The following is a 20,325-nucleotide window of genomic DNA, read 5'->3' as shown; positions in this document are numbered from 1 at the left end:
TTCAAACCAAAGCTTATGTGAATTTTGGCCACCATAACCTAATATTTGAAAGTCAGTCCATTGACCACATGTGCCCCTGGAGAGCTGTGAATGCAGGCCAACAAAAAAATTAGAAACTTAAAATATGAGGGTTTTTTTTTTGGCTTTTATTTTTTTTTAATTTTTTTAATTTTATGTGTATGAGTGTATTGCCTGCATGTATGTAAGTGCGCCCATATTGTGCAATGCCTGCGGAGGACAGAAGAGGCTGTCGGATCCCCTGGAACTGGAGTTACTGACAGTTGTTAGCTGCCATGTGGGTGCTGGGATTCTAATCTGGGTCTTCTGCAAGAACATCCAGTGTTCCTAACTACTGAGCCATCTCTCTAGCCCCATCTTTTTGCTTTTTTTTGCAACTTGATTGTGCTGTTCTTAGGGGTGAACTTTGTAGATGACAGTGTCATTTTGCAGTGTTAAAGGTTGGACAGTTTTCAGAAGCTAAACTTTTTCAAATTTGAGGGATTTTTTTTTTTTTTTTTAAATTAGGTTATCTTAAGCTTCAGATAATGAACTGGTAAGAGTTGTGATGTTAAGCTTTGGGAAATCATTAAGCTAGTAAAATGAGATTCAATAGATTAGGATTTGGACTTTTTTCTCCACTAGTATATTTCTTTTTCTTTTATGTGTATATGTGTGGTATGTGTGTTTATGTGTGGTGGATGCCAGAGACTGATGTTTGGGTGCCTTGTTTGGTCATTTTCCACTTATTTTTTTGAGATAGGGTCTCACTGAATCTCGAGCTTTTTGACTCAGCTGGACTGGCTGGCCAGTAAACCCCCCAAATCCTCCTGTCTCTTTCTTCCCAATACTAGAATTAGAGAATGTATGCTGCTGTGCCCAGCTTTTAAAAGCAAGAGTGTTGGGAATCGAACTTGGGTCCTCATGCTTGTGCATGAGACTGAACCATTTCCCCAGCCCCCGTTAGTATATGTTAAGCAAAACAATGGATTTCACCATGGCATTTCATATCTGTAAGCAAGTGTTCTGTTTGTTTGTTTGTTTGTTTGTTTGTTCGTTCAGGATCTCACTGTGTAGCCCCAGCTGGCCTGGAACTCAGAGATCTGCCTGCCTTTACCTCCTGAGTGCCAGGATTAAAGATGTATGCCAGATATGTATATCTGGCTGAGCAAGGGTTCTTAATTTGGGGTTCGGGTTAGTTCCTGCTACTTTTATGTTGATTTTATTCATATAAAGTCATTCTAACAGAGCATCATAGGTGGGATTCAAGCCCAGATCTCTATTTTTGTAATTTTTTTATGTTTATCCCTTTTATTCCACATTTTTTTAGATGTATTTATTATTTTTTTAAAAATTTTGTGTCTGTGTGTGGGCATTCGCATGGGAGTAGAAGGTGCCTGAAGAGGCTAGAGGCATCAAATCTCTTGGAGCTGGAGATCAGGTGGTTGTGAGACACCTGACATGGATGCTGGGAACTGAACTCAGGTCCTCTGAAAGAGCAGTAAGTCTTCCTAACTGCTGAGCTATCTCTCACCACCCCCCTCCCCATTTCTGTTAGAAAAATCTGGCACTGAAAGCTGAGTTGGGTTTAAGACTGATGTGAATATGAGGATGAAAATTCTAGTCAGATGACTTAGATTCTATGGCTAGGAAAACGAAGATAGTAGTCTCTGAACATATCTGGGAAGCTGGTTGGCAACAGTGATAGAATATATACAGCTAGAAAAAGTGAGTATGAGATCTTGTTGCATAGTTGTACACATTTGGATTAATTTTGATTTTGGAAATATTTGCTAATTGGAAAGTTAGAAGCATTACATGCTAAAAAAGATAGGTAGCTTTCTAGGCCAGGTTGCCTGAAAAGGGATTGCACCATTATTGTTGGGGTAAATGGGTAGGCCAAGCTTTAACTCTTAATGATTTTATGTTTTTGTGTGTGTATGGGTGTCTGCCTACATGTATGTATGTGCATATCATATGCATTGTCCGGTGCCTGCGGAGGTGTTGGATCCCCTGGAACTGGAGTTATAGATGGATATGAGTGAGACACCTTGTAGTTCTGGTCCTCTGCAAGCGCTCTTAACTACTGAACCACCTCTCCAGCCCTTGAATCTTAGTGATTTTTAAAGAGACATTTGTAGATGAGAAAAGGTTTAGGATTGGAGTTAACAGTATATGCGTTGGAAATTTGCTGCCTTTTAAATAGATGAGAAAAACAGAAGATAGGAGCCCAATTCAGAGAGAAATTGTTGATTTATTCATTCAACACATTTGAGTAATGATTAGAGCCTCTGTGCCAGTGGTACATAATGGTAAGCTAAGGCAGACAGACTTTGACCTATTAGAATTTTATCAGTCCCTCTCAAATACTGTCAGTTATAGATGAGTATTAGGAAGAAAATGTACAAATCTTTGTATACAATTGGTAAGAGGACCCCTCTTGGGAGACTGAGACTGGTAAGGGAGAGCTTCTTCAAGGAAAGATTCAAGTGATTTTTCCGCATTGAATATTGAGTGATTTTATTGAAATCTGTTAAAATATCAAACACATTAAAGAAGATTAGAATAAATTAAGGAGCTAATTGGGTCCCTAATGGCTGAGAAAAAATATGGGATGTTTTTAGCATATTAATATGACCTTAAAAATTTTGTGAACAATTCTGGACTCAGGGTTACTGCTAGATACCTGTGTTTGGACCTTTTTTTTTTTTTTTTTTTTAATAGGTTCAGAGATACTTTGCAAGTCAGAAGCATAAAGCATCACAATTACTTGGAAAATGTTTTTAAAGATAGTTCTAACTTTCATGTAAGAAACTAGGTGGTCCTTAGCACTAGGAAAAGAAACAGAAGATAACAAAATTAGTAGAGGAGGTAGTTCTGTGTTTCTGTATTTAGTAAACAAAGTAGTTTTAGACTAACTCTGAGGTAGATTTCCCAGCTTAGTTGGAAGGGACATTTGAAGATGTGCCATGTATTAGGCTTTGTGCTAAGTCCTTCTGATACCAGGGCATTTCAGAGCCCTGCTTGGTAGTGCATTCCCTCAATCCCAGCACTCAAGGGTAAGTAGAATCTTAGTGAGTTTGAGGTCACCATCATGGTCTACATAGTTCCAGGCCAGCCAGGGCTTCATAGTGAGATACTGACCCCAAAACAAAACCAAACAAAAAAAGTAGGTGGTAGATTGTGGTTTAAGGGAATCATCTTAAACCCACTGGTAATGTCAACAAAGAATTACAATGCTGTGTGATAAGTACTTCTTTTGGGTTTCATATGCATTCCTTCCAGTTCCCAAAGCTCACATTCTATTTAGCATATGTAAAATACTTCTGAGTAGGGCCTGGAGAGATGGCTCAGCAGTTAAGAGCATTGGCTGCAGAGGCCCTGGGTTGGCCCCTAACACCACATGGGTGCTAACAACCTTCAGTAACTCCAGTTCCAGGGCATCCAAAGCCCTCTTCTGGCCGCTGTGGGCATTGCTTGCATGGGTGCACTTAACATATATGAAGGCAAAACTGTCATATGCATAAAAACTTTTAAAATTTTTATTTAAAAAACCTGGGTGTGGTACATCATGCTTTTGGGAGGTAGTGGCAGGTGGGTCTCTGTGAGATCAAGGCCAGCCTGGTCTACATAGCAAGTTCCAGGCCAGTTAGGCTACAGGGAGACCCTGTCTCAAAAATAAATAAATAAATAAATAAACCACTTTTGAGTGGAGATTTTTGGGTTCTGGGTTTGCCAGTGGTCATTTTGAGGGAACTGACTCTAAAAGCTCTGGACTTCAGCATCCAAAAGTAAGTTAAGAGCAAAGGCTTGGTCCATGCATAGTTATTTTATTGTGGGCTATGAAGGAAAGTATGGGAACAATGGAAACCACATACTAAGCAAAAACTTTATGTATTCAAATAAAATAATGATATAATTCAACTTCAGCATTTGTACTGTTTACTTTTGTTCATTGAACTTGATTTTTTTTCAATTTCATTTATTTAGGTGTGTGTGGAGTTTGATGGGGAGTCTTGGAGGAAGAGAAGATGGATAGAGGTCTACAGCCTTCTAAGGAGAGCATTTTTAGTAGAGCATAACTTGGTTCTGGCTGAACGAAAGTCACCTGAAGTTTCTGAACGAGTTATTCAGTGGCCTGCCATAGTGAGTAAAGCTTGGGCTTTATTGAACTGACAAGAAAACATTCCATCCGTTTGGGGTGAAATAAGGAAAATGTAATGCCTTTCTTTGACCTCAGGGAAATAATAGTCCATATGTGTGACAAGATGGAAGAGTACTTAGGATGTTTTGCCTGATCAGAGCTCTGTGACTCTTACCAGGTCCCATGACTTTCTAGGGCCTTATTTTCTTCACTTAAAAATGTGGGTGCACTTAAAGTGGGAAGGTCAGAAATTAGCAGATACACAAACATACAGATATGTTTGGTTTGGCTCAGAGTCAGCTTTTTAAGAAAATTAGAGTTAAGTTCCTGCTTTAAAAATATATATGGCAAGTATATTCTAATAGGCAGAACTAATAAGACTCAGTGTATTATTGACAAAAAAGGAAGAGGACATAGAGGGGTGATGGGGACATGTTGAGGGTGTGGGGTTGTGTTCCCCCTTGGGAAGGGGAAAGTTGGGGCTTCATATAATCAAGATGCATTGCTTAAATCTATAAAACTTGTGAAAAATGAATAAAAGGTTATTAAATAAGTGGGCAGTACCTCTAAAAACCTAAATTTCTAATGTTGATAAAACAGTAAGGTAGAGAAACCTGGAGCCTTGCTGGGTGGGCCTTGTCAGGAGTTCCTTATGGTAAATAGTAAGCTGTAGCTGAATAGGTACCATTACCTTCCTCTTCTATGGGTTTCTAACTTCAGTTTAATCACCTATAAGGTTCCTGCTAGCTCAGAAATTTGGGGCCTCTAAAGATACTAGAAGTCAGTATATGATTATCCACGTTATAAGTCTGGAGCAAAAGTGATCCATGAATCTCGAGAGGACAGGCCAGACTTATGGGGCATGAGCTGGGGCTTCAAGGAGCAAAAGTCAGGTATGAGTAGTCAGAGAGCTGGGAAACTGATGGAAGGCTGACAGATTGTGTATGGCCTGGCATGTGATACTAGCGAAGTTAAGATTTTGCCCTTTAGTGAAGAGACCTTGGAGGTGCTTGAAAGATACAGGGTTGTGGTTGTATTTTTGCCCTTTTTAATTTTTTTTTATTACTATTTTTTAGCTGTTAGGAATTTTCTAAAAATATATAGTTTCCCCAGAAAAACTTACACAAACGTTTTTCACATATACTTTTGGGAAACCATGGATTTGTAGCCCTGTATGTTAATGATTCCCAAATGTGTATCTGGTTTAAATTACTGGGTTTGAATAAAAAATAGTGTACTCTAGTAAATAAAAACTCAGTGGCTCTATCACTTTTGTGGAAAATTGCCAGTTCCTATTTTCAGAACGGTGCTGATAATAGTTATGATGACCAAATACTTTGTTGTCTTTTTAGATGTACAAATCTCTATTGGACAAAGCTGGCTTGGGATCTATAACTTCTGTTCGGTTTCTAGGAGATCAACAAAGCATATTTCTTTCCAAAGACCTTTTGAAGCCTATACAGGTAAACCATAGGAACAGTATTAAACGTCTAACCAGCTAACATTGGTTGCCCTCATGCAGATGCCTAATAGAGAAAAAAAAACATCTCATCAGAAGTTAGTTGTTGTATAGCATTTCTCAGTGTTAGCCTGGTGGATTTGTGTTTTCCTTTTGGTATTGAAAAAAACCAGCAATATCAAATGGATGATATGTGTGTTGGGAAAAGGGTAGATGATATGAAAAAATTTTGAGTTGTTTATATAGACTTACATATATGCCATCCTCATGCATGGATCTCAGGCTTAATGAGTTTGCCTACTTGCTAAAATACATTTGTAACCCCCAAATTGATACTTGTGCATGGTTCTATGTAGACACACACAGAGCATCAGAGCATCAATTTTGAGTTTCCTGATGCTAGTTCCCAGCAGAAGTCACATTTAGGAAGGTACTCCAGCTTTTTCGGTGTAAACAAGTTTGCTTTTGCAGCTTAGTGTTAGTGACATTTTTTTTTTTTTGTTTTTTTAAAGCTGTGTGTCTTCTAGTCGCCTTTTATTTGTGGTGATTTCTCTGTTTAAAATGTCTCTGAAAGTGTGTTCTGAAGTACTGTCTGGAATTCTTAGTAAGTCCAAGAAAGTTGTGAAGAAGGAAATGTGTATGTTAGATAAGCATTATTCAGCCTTGAGGTTCTAGATTAATGGATCAGCAATATATATTAAGTAAGGTGTCTTTGAATAGAAGCACATACAAGGCAAAGTTATTTATTGATCAGTTGATGAAAATGTGACCAAGAGGATTACAAGACTCCAGTATTTCTCATAAAAGCAGTAACTTGTTCAGTGCTCCCTAGTTCAGATCTTGGCAACCTGATAGACTATAACTACTGTTGACAATGAGACTTGACTGTTTTCTAGTTAGTTTGAAAAACTCTGAGATCTTTTTCTTCACATTTGAACTCTTAGGTCTTGGTCATACTCTTGGTCCTAGGTCTTGGTGATTGTTAGGAATTTGTTAGAAAGGAAGGAATCTACTACCTTTAAACTACTGCTGGCTTTATAACAATTCATCTTTTTTGTATTACTTTATTAAGCTTATTAATCCCCTTTATCCACTACTGCTTTTAACTTGGAGTCTGTTCTGTGTGGCATATAGGATTAATTAAATTTCTTTGTTTGCTAACAGGCAGTTTGAGGTCAGTGGTCAACTGGATTGCAGGACCTATATTGGAAAGCATAGAGCACTGGCTTTGTCTTTACTTGCATCTCACTTTTACTTCCGTGTCCTGGAAGTGAATGAAAACAAAACCTATAATGTACTTTATAGTGTTTTAAGTACTAGAACAGTGGAATGTGCTGTTTCAGATGCAAGTTACCTTTTGTGTATTTAGGAATGTCTTCATATTCTTCCTACTTCAAATGGAAGAACAGCTTGCCCATAAGTAAGGATCAGGGACTATATAGTGATACTGTGTATGCTTTGCTTTTTGAGTAATAAAGAGTAGTTTTTACTTCTTGGCATTGTTTTCTCAATCTGTCATGTGTCCAAACTTTTCAGTTAAGGTAGAATTCCTAGTTCTGTTTTTTGAGACTACAAAATAAAACATCTAAATTGAAGGTTTTATTTGTTCTCAGGGGAAATGAACTGTGGGCTATCAGTGTGAATACTGTTATTCATTAACATTAGAATCACCATATAATTAAGTGTATTCTTTTACTGAATGGCAAAAGTTGGGACTGGAGAGGTAGCTCAGCAGTTAAGAGCACTTGCTCCCTCTTCTAGAGGACTTGACTGTGGTTCCTAGAACCCTTTCCAGGTGACTCACAACTACCTGTAACTTCAGCCCTTGGGTATCTGACACCCTCTTCTGGACACCTGGACACATGTGGAATACTAACACTCACCTAGACACAAACCTACATATGCATAAATAAAAATAAAAATCATTTTAAAGGTAAGAATGGCCAAGGTTTAGTTCTTCAGAGCACTATCTTGTAGACATGTACTATCACATTAACTTCTGTGTGAAATTCCATGTTGGAGGTTACCTGATGGTATGCTTGCTCTATGAAGTAATGCAGATTGCAGATGAAAAAAATCATTTGACATATGCAAAAGTTGGAATTGAAACTTGAGGTCTGCCTTTATATATGATTATGGGTAAGAAAAAGGTATCTGAAAAAACTATCTCATAGATTTGATGGATTCTGAAACCCTCCTAGGCAGACTAGATTAGTCTACCTTAAGAGCCCTGTGTGGCTTTCCTCATTAATATATTGTTTCATTTTGTAGTGGGTATTGGAGAATCCTCTTAAATTTTTTTTGTTGAAATTGTGGTAGCAATAAATGCATGAAGTAAAAAACACCCATACCTACTTTGGTAATTAACTTTGAACATTTATGAAGACTCTTATAATGGTGTTAACTTACCTAAAGAAAGGCATTTTTCTATCATGGCTCCTCTCTCAAACTAGTAGCTGTTTCCAGTAGGAGAAATGAGTGAACCATTCTGTTCTGGCCACTCTATTTCACTGGCAGAAAAGTATGAAGGCCTGCCAATGGAGGGCTTCTGTGTTTAGCAATTTTTTTCTTTGTCCCAGTAGAAGTTGCATTTGACAGGTTATTCCTTTTGACAGTTCTGTATACATTTATCATAACTGGGTTTGCACACAAAACCGGATGACTGTGGAACAATGCCAAGAAATGGAGCTACTGCCAAGAACTCAGTGCTTTGAAACAGGCTTACTCTGAAGTCTAAGGCTCTTCATTCAGATTTTCCCTGTTTGTCCCTTTACCTCCTTACCCTTTGTAATGAGAAGTGCATTTAAATTGATAGGTTAAATGGATTTGTGTGAAATAAGTTGTTTGTTAAAAACAGTAAATTCAGGGCTGGAGAGATGGCTCAGTGGTTAAGAGCACTGACCGCTCTTGCAGAGGACCTGGGTTTGATTCTCAGCACTCACATGGGGGCTGCAAACCGTCCTTAACTCCAATTCCAAGGGAATCCAACATCCTCTTCTGACCTCTACAAACCATCCTTAACTCCAGTTCCAAGGGAATCCAACGTCCTCTTCTGACCTCTGCTGCATTGCACGACATGGGTGCACTCACCTACATGTAGGCAATATACTCACACACATAAAATAAAAATAATAAAATATTTTTAAAAACAGTAAATTCAATTAAATAGACAATACATATCTGTCTGTTGTGTATTTTCTACCTTTTTCAACTTCATGGATTTGGACTTGTAATTTTCCCATCCATAGTGTTTGGAATATAGAATACGTTTTTTTTACTTGGCTTGATCAGCTTGATTTATTTTCCTATAACCTAAAGTATATGTCATGTTTAAAATTATGCTTTGAGGGGCTGGAGAGATGGCTCAGAGGTTAAGAGCACTGACTGCTCTTGCAGAGGACCCAGGTTCAATTCCCAGCACCCACATAGTGGCTATGAACCATCCTTAACTCCAGTTCCAGGGGAATCCGAAGCCCTCTTCTGACCTCCGCAACATTGCATCACACAGGTGCACCCACATACATGGAGACAACACACTCGTACACATAAAATAAAAATAAATAAAATATTTTTTTTAATTATGCTCTGAGTGACTTTTTTTTAAAGATTTGTTGTGTGTGTGTAGACACATGCCCCTGATCTGATTAAACCAACTGAAACATGCTCAATTCTGTTTTAAATATATTTTATTTATTATTTTTATTTTACACGTACACGTGCGTGTAAGTGCACCCATGTCATGCAGTGCTTGTGGAGGTCAGAAGAAGGCATCAGATCCCCTGGAATTGGAGTTAAAAATGGTTGTTTAGATGCCATGTGAGGTGCTGGGACTCAAACCCAGGTCCTCTACCAAAGTAGCTAGCATTCTTAATTGCTGAGCCATCTCTCTAGCCCCAACATACCAGTTCTTAACAACTCTCATAAATAACTCCTGTGGTCTTTGGTTTTACAGGATGTAAACAGTCTTCGACTTTCCCTTACTGATAATCAGGTAGTCAGTAAAGAATTTCAAGCTTTGATTGTAAAACATTTGGATGAAAGCCATCTTTTACAAGGTATGTAGATAATCTTGTTAATTCATGAGTTAACCAGTGATTAGCTTATAAGAAGGTAGGATTTAGCTGTTTTTATTCATTCTGTCATTGAAAAAGAATTTTTTCTGATGTTGGAAATTGGAAATACTTAAAAATTTAATTTAAAAATGTTCAAAACAAAGATTGTTGCTTTCTGTATTAAATAAGATGACCACAGGACTTCCTCAAAACCTCTAGAATTTTGGTTCAGAGGTTGTATAAAGCTATAAAAGTAGATATTTTTAAAAACCCAATTGTATTTTGATGTAGATTTGCTATGTTTGGAATTTTAGTTTTTAAAATTAATAAGGCATTTATTTGGTGATCCTTACTTTTCTATTTACTGTTACTGGTTTTTCAGTCAGCTTCATAGCCATAAGATTTTACTTTCATTCTTTTTGAAACTAAGCAGTTTTCTTGGGGTTCCTGCATTTAATTCTTCTAAAACTACAGAAGGTAGGAAATTTGCTTTTGGTGAATTGTTTTGATACTTCTGATCTGATACAACATGGTATAAATACATTGCTAGTCTGAGAAAATTAAAAATCTATGGGGAAATGGAAAAGTTGCATTTTCTCCTGATTTTGCTGAAATGCCTGCCTTAAGTTTGAAGCAGTTTGTTTAATGTTTGCTTTTGTTTACTGCATTTTTAAAGAGACTTAGCCAAAGATTGTCCTGGAGAGTAGTGCTATTAGAGATAATGCAAATTGTTGTGGCTTTTTTTTTTTTTCTTTTTAAGGAGACAAGAACCTCGTTGGTTCAGAAGTAAAAATTTATAGCTTGGATCCATCTACCCAGTGGTTTTCAGCAACTGTTATAAATGGAAACCCAACATCAAAAACTCTTCAGGTCAACTGTGAGGAGGTAAAGACAATGATAATTGCATGTAATATAACGTACAGGGCAAGATAACTATACAGAAGATTTGTGTTCTAGATACTAAACCTTTTATTTTATAAAATGTTAGAACAAAAATCAGAGTTAATTGTTTTTAAAGGAAGTTATTTGTATGATATCCTCTTGCTATGTTGAGCTAATTTTCAATATGTTCTCAAGAGTTTTTAAATTTTCCAGTGTCTTTGTTTTATTTTAAAGATTCCAGCACTGAAAATTGTTGATCCGGCACTGATTCATGTTGAAGTTGTACATGAAAACTTTGTGAGTTGTGGTAAGACACATTAATTAAAACCTTTCTTTTTTCCCTTTCATCTCACATTAAGAGAAAAGGAAACCTACTTTCCTATTTTTATATATTGTAGGTAATTCTACAAGAATCGGAGCTGTAAAACGCAAGTCTTCTGAGAATAATGGAAATCTAGTTTCTAAACAAGCAAAATCTTGCACTGAGGTAACCTTGATTTATTTTTGCCACTTTTGCAAAGCTTTCTTTACAATTGCCTGGCTAGTCTTTAGTAGTGATGTGGCAGTTTGTACTACTCTGCTGTGCTGTCTTCTCTGCTGTTGTAAACTTCAGATCTTGGCCGTAATTTCTGTACTCAAGCAGCTGAAGATGATACAAGTTTCTGGTTCACTATTTTTTTTGCAGTAAAAGCTTCATTTTTTTGATACTTGGTGAAAATTCTCAATTATGTGTCAATTTCACCATATGGTGGGTGTTTCTGAAGTTGCATATGTTAACTTGGAAAAATGCCTGGCATGAGAAGAGGGGAAGAACCTCAGAGCTGTGAGAAGGTTGGCTGTTGAAACAGGGCCCACACCCTCATAATAATAAGGAACTTGCATTGGTCATTTGTGATTAAGTATCCAAATGTATTAGCTTTTCAAAATAAGTGGCCAGTTTGTCATTATTAATTTTGACCCAGAAAAACATAGGCTTCATGGATGCCACATGAATTCAGGTGCCATATTTCTCTTCCAAAATAGTGTTTCTCTTTGGGTCAGTTAAGACTTTTTCCTTTTGTCATTAAGATGTGTTATAGGATGAATAAGTTTGACAATTTAGAAATCCAAATGCACTTATGTTGATGAATACTTTTCTGTAATAGGATGCTCCAGGTTAGAGTTTAGAATTTTAAAATTGACCAGAATGATACATGAAGACTACTGACAGCATTTAAGAAAGACCCTTGGAGACTAGGGGACAAGGCAGTGAAAAATAGCATAGGAGTGAATGAAAGTAGCTAGGGTTCCATATCAGCAGCAGACTAGACTACGATGTCAGCTAGAACCAGAGCAAACACCGTGCTACAGAAAGCCCAAGGGCCTTTCCTCTGCTTTTTGTCCATGTTCAGACAACAGGAACTTTAATTCTATACCCAGAGTTTCCTGAACCAAGGTGACTAAAGCTTTTGTCTTCATTCCAAAGGTATAGCCTTGACCTCTTGGTTAGAGGCTCAGGGTTGTTCAGGAAAGAATGAAGAGGTCATTATAGAAAATAGTATTATTTCTCATTTAATTACAAATAACACACATCCAGGAAACAAAGGTGGAACATTTACATGCTATATACTTGGTCTTGGAGACTAAGAAGTGTCTGGAATTGCTGTCTTGAAGATCATGTATACAGAGAGAGAGAGAGAGAGAGAGAGAGAGAGAGAGACACTCCCAGAAGCGCCTCCAAACAAACTTTTTTTTTTTTCTTTTTGAGACAGGGTCTCCCTGTAGCCCCCAGCTAACCTGGAACTCACTGTCTAGACCAGGCTGGCTTTGAACTCACAGAAATCCCACCTGCCTCTGCCTCCGGAGTGCTGGGACTAAAGGCTTGTGCCACTATGCCTGACCCAAACAAACTCTTAAGAGAGTGTCCTGTGCAGGAGCTGTGCAGGTGCCTCAAGCAGCATGGGCAGAAGCTCTTAGAGAAAGTTATGACTGGAGGGCAAGACTCATGGGAAGAAAAAGCACTACTAGAGGTGGAAAGGAAGTCTGGTTTTGTTATGGTTAAATGTATGGGGTGGCTACGGTTTTAAATCTAAGAGAGTGACTTGTTTATTTTATGCAGATGAGGGAAGGAAGTGATGGTAGAAACTAGGACACTGGGTAGGTTGGAGGGATTGGCCACTATAAATGGGGCTGAAGTGAGGCACTAACTGAGGAGATAGGTATTTAGGAGACAACATTAACTTGGCTTGGTGGAGGACTAGGTATTAGGACTGAGGAGATAGGAAAATCTACCTTCTAAGTGGGTTGATTAAGTGAAATGTGTGTATCATAGAACACAACAGTTGTAGTTTAGAAAGTTCAGATCACCAAGCTGGCGTCTGGTGATCATTTATGTTACCATATAGTCTCTCAGGTTAGAAAGAGTCTGAGCTGGTGGGAGTTAGGGAAATGAATAGTCAGGCTTTGGGTAAGTAATATTGTAAGGGCTATAAAGAAAATGATTAAAATGCATCTTAGTTAAGCTCAGAGAGGATATTGCCAAATCCCCAGTGTTGTTAGAAGCTGGGGGGAAAATGGGCAGAATTACAATCTGTCAGATTTTGATATTGGAAGAATTGTTAGTAATCTATAATAGAAACCAGTAAAGGCCATTTGGCTGAGTGTTACCTGTCATGGAGAGTGCATCAGTGTGTAAATAGATGTGTGACAAAAAGGAGAGTTAAAGATGTTGTGTTGGAGAAGGGGTCAAGAAACAGTATATCTTATAAGAATCAACCTGAGACTTAGAGAACCGCAAGACTGTCACATCCCTAGACAGCTGGGTGAGGCAGAGCTGATCTTAAAGGGAGGGATTCTAGTCAGGCTGACTAGATGACAGTGGATGAATTCACACTGAGGGACAACTAGAGATACTTACTTGGCATGATAGGCCTTAACACAAATGACAGTGGATGAATTCCACTGGAGGGGGGGTGCCAATAAAGATGGGGTATAATAAAGATGATTAAGATGTTCTATATGAAATACCCAAAGATTCAATAAAAAAATTTAAAAAAGAAAATCAAGCTGCCTGATAACTAGGCTCCAACATTAAAACAATTTGCAAGGTGTGAAAAAAGTATTGATGCATAAGTGTATCAATAATTCTTAAAGGAAAGGTAAAGAAAGTTTCATGAAAATAAACCCCATTGAAAAATACATTTAAAATATGAATGAAATTATCTTTCTTACCAAGAAAAGATGAATGAAGAAAAAAATGCTGAAAAGAAAACTAGAGAAAAATGTAAATTCAAAATATCCATGGCAGGTGTCTGAGATTTTGCTTCCTTCCATGGTCTTACAGTAGTAAATCTTTTACTTCTGTTTTTCAAAGTCAAGAGCTAGAGTTAGACAGAACTTTTAAGATGACTGACAACAAACACAAAGCCAGTGATTACCTCAAAAAGATAATAATAATAATCAACCCGAGACGCTGACAGAACTGGGGTCAGTGGGGATACCTGGGGGAAGGTGTGAGTGGAAAGGTGATTGAGCAGGTAAATTTATTATAATGCTTAAAGGAGTGCATGTAAAATTGTGCTCATACACATAATGTGATCTGCCTCAAACTTGTAGGGCAAGGAGCATGACTTTTTTTTTTTTAAATCATGTCCATACTATTCATATTCAATAAATTTGTGTGCACAACTGAAACTCTTAAAAATTAAGCATGGATTTTGTCTTGAAGATAGTTCCTTAATCTCTACTTAGACAATGAGAAACTACATTTTATGTTTTAAAAACACCAGTTTCAACTGGGTGTAATAGTGTATGCCTGTAGTCACAGCTGCTCAGAAGCCTGAGGCAGGAGAAATTACTTGAGTCTGGGCTATTCTAGATCATAATGCATTATGCCCATTGAGTATTCATACTGTTTGTCATCAGTATGGGTACTTTGGAGCAGGGAACCATTGGTTTGCCTAAGGAGGTGTAATTGACTTGGATTAAGAAAATATCTTTAGCTTATAAACCATAGTCATCCTATTCAAAAGGAAGTTGGAGATGGTAAATTTTTACCTGAGTGTTAAAAGTTTTAGAAATCTGGTTTTGATTACTTAAAATTTTTGGTTCATCTAGAAAAGTATAGTAAGGCAAAGAAATAGCATTAAGTATGAAATAATCATACTAGGGACATTGTTCATATTTTGGAATCCTTCCTTTCTCTTTCCTTCTCTCTCCCTCCCTTTTCTTTATATATCATGAAGGTCTGGGTTTTGATTGTCTTTTTTTGTAGGTAAATATCCGCTTTCTTTTGTATCTTTTGATCCCTTGTGAATATTTTTTCCATATCAGTACTCTTACATTCTGGGTCATTATAATTGGGAAAGATTTGGAACACTGGCCTGACCTAGATTTCACGAGGACTAAAAGAGATAAAGGAACAGGGAAGGATGGGGTGGGGGTGGGGGGCAGGCACTTACTGTAGATGTGAGTGAAAAATGAGTACAGCAACACACTTGGCACCATTCTCTGTGTTTGTGCTCCCCAAATGCATTGAGCCGGCACAGGTTTAGTTTTAGGGTGGTCTTTGGAGATAGGTTATTTGGGATTAGGTAGGCAACATGCTGTGGTTAAGACAAACATGTTTGCCAGTGACACCTAGCTCCTTGAAGGTCTTCTTTGCCTAGCAGACTATTCCTCAGAGTTATTACATTGCTTGGTTAATTGGGAAAGAGTCTGCTGAGGAGTGCGAGCCAGCAGTGACCTTTTTAGAATATTGTCATACACTCAATTATATTATCTCCGTCTGCTGGCAGGGAGGAACTATTGCCATGACTGGTATAGAAGACCTTCAGGGAAAACTCTTCAGGTAAGAAGAAACTTTGACCTTTGTCGAGTCAGAGGCCAGTGCAGCAGTGTGCACATGAAGATGGGTTTGGGAATCAGGAATTCTATCCCTGTTAAGTTTTAGGCAAGGTATGGAAGGGATATTCCTCAGTTTTCTTAAAGAGAAAGCACCCTTAGTAAGATAATCATGTCACATGGTGATATAATTGAGAACATTTTTACAATATTTCGTTGTTTTAAGAGAGCTTATTAAAAATCACTTTTGCTGTGTGCCGAGCACTGTGTTAAAGAACAGCCCAAATAGGGCTGTCACTGTATAAATGGGAACAGAGGAAATGTCAGTTCAAACTAAGGTCTAACCTCAAAAGCCAGTGATTTTACCCACTGTGCTAGTGTTGCTACTTCTCCCTAAATCCTTTCCTTGATGTAAATCGCCATTGTAAAAACAACCGATTCCTTTTTCCTTCCCTTTATTCCTCCTCCCAGTGAATATTTATTGAGTATTTAATATATGAGAAATACTGATCTACAGAGCTACTTAAAAATATGAAGTGCTACTTGGGAGGCACAGGCAGGCTGATCTTTGTGAGTTCGAGGCCAGCCTGGTCTACAGAGCGAGTTCCAGGCAGCTGGAGTTACAGGGAGACCCTGTCTCAAAAAGACCAAAAAATAAATAAATAAATAAAATTAAATAAATAAATAAAATAAAATATGAAGTGCTAACTCTGTTTATTCATTCGTAACATCATTCCACCAGTCTTACTGAGCATCTGCCGTATGTCTGACTTGATGAGTTCAGGTAGTGGACATAGGAGCGGGGCCTCTGCCTATAAGTGTACATTTCATTGTGAGGAGACTGACAACAACTAAGTACAAGATGCTTTCACAGTTCTTAGAAGTGCTGTGGAAAAAGGAAACAAAGGGCTGTGACTTAAAAAGTGTTAGGGGTGACTGAGGGAACACTTTTGTTTGCAACAAGTAACCAAGGATTCTAAGAAGGTGACACTTGAGGAAATGAGGGAGAGAGGTTGGAACCAGCATCCATCCAGCCCCTGAAAACTAGGCAGAAGGAATAACAAGTACAAAGCCCAGACCAGAAAGAGTTTAAGAATGTTTGAAGAGAAGAAGCCTAATGATTGGAATGCTGTGGGCAAGGGGGTTAATGACCTATGGGCAGGAGACTGGACCATATGGAATTCTGGTAGGCTGTGGAGTCTTGATACATGTTTTATAAGGGTGGTTCTGTGTTAGGATAAATCTGGGTTTGTGGAGGAGAAGGGTTAACAAGAACAGAAGGAAGTCAAACAAGCTAGATTTGTAGTCTGAGATAGAGGTGGAAGTGGTGTCACAGAAAGAAATGGAAAGATTCAGTGAATACTTAGGAAATGGAGGCAGGATTTATTGATTTCATTGATTAGATATGGGAAATGAGTTTGGAGGTGTTTTTTGGGAATGAGATGGAGAGTTTTTTGTTTTTTTTTTTTTTTTTGAGTTAAGCAGCTTGATGGACATTGTTCAGAGTAAAATTATCCAGTTTGCAATCTAAATTTTGTATGTTGCTTTCAAAGAGTAATTTAAGGAAAAGTTTTAGGACATCAACTCTGAATATATTCAAAGAGATGAAGGTGAAAGGTGAGACGAAATATGCTTGGTAAAAGTGAACCTTTTTTTTTTTTAAGTCATGTTGAATAACCATTTTGTGATGATTTGGCAATTAAATTTTTGGAGAGTAATCTTTTAATAAGTGATTATCAGAGAATTGTATGTAAGTATAGTTGAAGGTACCTTTTAGAAGTACTTAATCTATTCATTTAAAAGATTAGGAAACAAGCCAAGACATGTAAAATTGACCTTTGCAAGAGTATAGTCAACCTCTTCTCCAAATAACCCAAGATAAAACCAAAACGCATGTAGCTAGAGAACAGTGAGACTGATATTTAACTAAAGACAAGTTTACAACAACAGTATAACAATCAGATAATTGAGTACGTAAAAGTCGTTGGAAGCAATGCCCAGAACTTCGAAAATGATTACATTTTTTATTATTTTTAGGTGTTTTTTAATTCTATACTAGGTAGTCTTTTCAAGACTGCTCCAGAGTAAGGCATAGACAGCATTTAATATGTTTGCAATTGTCAAGTCTTTTAAAAAACAAAAAACTTGAAGTTCTGCATCAGATTTTAGACATTAATTATTAGAAGATGAAGAAACTGAAGACTTCTAGGTTTAGATTTGATGGCAAGGTAAATAGGTTATTTTAGTGTGAAAGAGGTAACTGAGAAAGGCGTAGGACTTAAGTATAGATGGAGAGCCTACTAAAGATGGGCAGATGGATTTTGCATGGCCATAGAGAAGTTTTCTGGAGTTATCTCTTCTATTTTTAGTGGTAGGAAGTTTTATAAATGTAAGATGTGGATCCAATATTTGTATTTTCACAAAGGTAAAATTACATAGAAAGGGAAGGGGGGAAGGATTTCACAGCTTTATCCCATAGGCCTGTCATGACTTAATATTTTTTGCAGCTTGGGATGACCTTTTTGACTTGATGAGCCACATAAGATCAAGAATCGTGTCCTCAATCTTTATTGCATTGCAAAGGCTTATCGTGGCACCCAGTAGGTTCCATTGCCTACAAGAGTCCTATGTGGCCTGGTTCTCCTGCCAATCTGCGTAGTAAGTGCGTGGTGGGCACTCAAGTCATGTCCAGATGATTGCATGTGAAGCTGCTACCATTGAAACTCACAAATTCACTTCTGTACATTGCATAATAAAGTAATTACCACATTGTTTTCCTGACATAGACGACAAAGGTCTGAAAAAAATCAGCTTGTAACCTTCTATAGGAACACTTAAATTTTGTGAAAAACTGGAGTGATTTATTTACAGCCATCAAATATGAGTTCTTTATTTTTGTGATTTGTCACTTGTTTACTCTTCTGGTCTTTTATTTGACAATGATATTGTGCTTGTTTAGTTTTAAACCAAGAAAATTATTTTGAATTTTGTTAGCATTTTGTAATTTCCCACTAGGGACTTTTTAATGTCTATTGGTTTGGTATCTTTTAGGCCTCTCCCAGTGTGTGTCCTGTACAGTCTGTTCCCACAACAGTTTTTAAGGAGATTCTACTTGGCTGTACTGCAGCAACTCCATCTAGTAAAGATCCAAGACAGCAAAGTACTCCCCAGGCTGCCAACTCTCCACCTAATCTTGGAGCGAAAATTCCTCAAGGGTGAGTAGTGTTTTTCTAAAAGGAGTTTAATCATAGTAATAAAAAGTTGTTTTACTCAGAGTTCATTGTTTCTGTCTCATGTTCTAGAAAGGTTTCCATAAGAGTTCCCCAAAAGGAAAGATTGATCAGGTGATTTCAGAGGTAGAAGTGTAGAAGGCACACAGAATAGTATAGAAAAACAATATAGAAGTGAAAGACGTACTCACTTGACCTGCTGATAATAATGAGGAGGATCAATTGAAATATTACATGTATAGAATGGGTGTCTTCTTTTGAGGAGAAAAGGAAGCACATTGGTTGTATATGGGAGACTTAGATAGGAGGGAGTGTGGAGAAGAGGATCATGTGGTTAAAGTGAAGGTTAACCTAGCATGACTTGAACCCTTGTTATGGATCAAAATGGGGCTAAAGAGGAGATTCTAAGAAATAGACATAAGGAAACAATGCCTTTGCCAGTCAGTTTACAGTTGAAGAAAACAAGAAATGTGAAGTTTAACTAGATGTTTAAAGTAGGTACAAGAGGGGCTGGAGAGATGGCTCAGCAATTAAGAACACTGGTTATTCTTGCAGAAGACCCGGGTTTGAATCCCAGCACCCACATGGTAGCTAACAACTGTCCCAGGGGATCCAACAGCCTCTTCTGACCTCTGTGGGCATTGCACGACACAGGTGTACTTACCTACATGCAGGCAGTATACGCATAGAATAAAAATAATAAAATTTTGAAAGTTTAAAAAAAAAAAAGGTACAAGACTGAGAAAGCTACAAGGCAGAGAGACTATGGCATAGAAAAGTCAGAAGTCAGTTTGAAAGACAGCCACAAAACTGTGGGAGAGTGGCAGAGCACATTGTTTCCCTGGGAGAAAAGTGGGTGGCACCCTAGGATGGAGCTGGGAGAATAGTGACACAGCTGCCAATTGAGAAGTGTTTATTTTAGCACATGCATGCATGTGTGTGCACATACACTGGGAAGGGCAACATGATAGAAAACTTAGTGACATCCAAACACAGATTTCAAATTTGAATGCTTAAATGAGAAATCCTTTTCCAGAACGAAATCTTGGATTAGAAACAGGGCAAAGAAAGGAAAGAGAAGAGGGAAGAGAGAAAAAGAGTCTTGTGCTTTGCTGGACAAAGAACTCCTAGTATGGATTTTGAAACGAAAGTTTTTCAAGGATGTCCTTAGTAAGAAATGGGAAATAAGTAGTTTCCATTGGCAGCAACTAATCAATAAACTGCTATTTGTTTTGAGTCCTGGCCGTTCCTGGATTCAGTTTATAGCAAGACAAGGTTTTGTGCTGCTGATGGTAGTTTTAAATTTATATTTAATATGCATAGCTTTGCAGGGATTTCTAATATGCATACATATTTTATTATAAAGTTTATATCTTAATACATTTGCCTGCAGTGAAATTGTTTCCAAGTTTTGACAGGCAACAAGAATATTAGTTTTATCTTTTAAATTTAAATGTAATTTTTGTTATATAAGAGAGTTCAGCAAAGGTTTTTCTGAAATAGAACAAAGAAAGAGAAAAGAACTTCATAATTGGTCTTGCATAGATTTATAATTTGACACATTGAAAACCACTGAGTTTCTTAATTGTTGAATGTACTTTCTGGTTCCATATAAAAATACTGTTTGCTTTGAGGGAAAGCTAAGGTTCATTATGCTGTAAGAAATAGAACTTAAAGCAGTTAAAGCTTTATGAGATCTTACAGGGAACATTTAGGATTGCATTATTCTGAGCATGTAAG

General features: G+C 37.5%; 1 protein-coding gene across 4 annotated transcripts in view; it reads left to right on the top strand.

Annotated features, from left to right (window-relative positions):
• Kdm3a (lysine demethylase 3A) overlaps positions 1-20,325 on the top strand; it is an 81,881-nt gene that overhangs the window by 4,791 nt on the left and 56,765 nt on the right. For all 4 annotated transcript variants that reach the window (XR_001872524.2, XR_003850105.1, XM_029565190.1 and 1 more), the window contains exons 3-9: positions 3,988-4,143; positions 5,494-5,604; positions 9,553-9,655; positions 10,413-10,537; positions 10,769-10,841; positions 10,933-11,021; positions 18,407-18,570. Coding sequence is in view for 2 of the 4 variants with exons in the window: in XM_029565190.1 (XP_029421050.1) it covers positions 3,988-4,143; positions 5,494-5,604; positions 9,553-9,655; positions 10,413-10,537; positions 10,769-10,841; positions 10,933-11,021; positions 18,407-18,570 (821 nt within the window). In the remaining 2 variants the exon portion in view is untranslated. The remainder of the gene's footprint in view (positions 1-3,987; positions 4,144-5,493; positions 5,605-9,552; positions 9,656-10,412; positions 10,538-10,768; positions 10,842-10,932; positions 11,022-18,406; positions 18,571-20,325) is intronic.

This window comes from Nannospalax galili, unplaced genomic scaffold (assembly GCF_000622305.1).
Source record: "Nannospalax galili isolate Female #2095 unplaced genomic scaffold, S.galili_v1.0 scaffold138, whole genome shotgun sequence".
NCBI classification, from domain to species: Eukaryota; Metazoa; Chordata; class Mammalia; order Rodentia; family Spalacidae; genus Nannospalax; species Nannospalax galili.
This window is presented reverse-complemented; position numbering and strand designations above follow the sequence as displayed.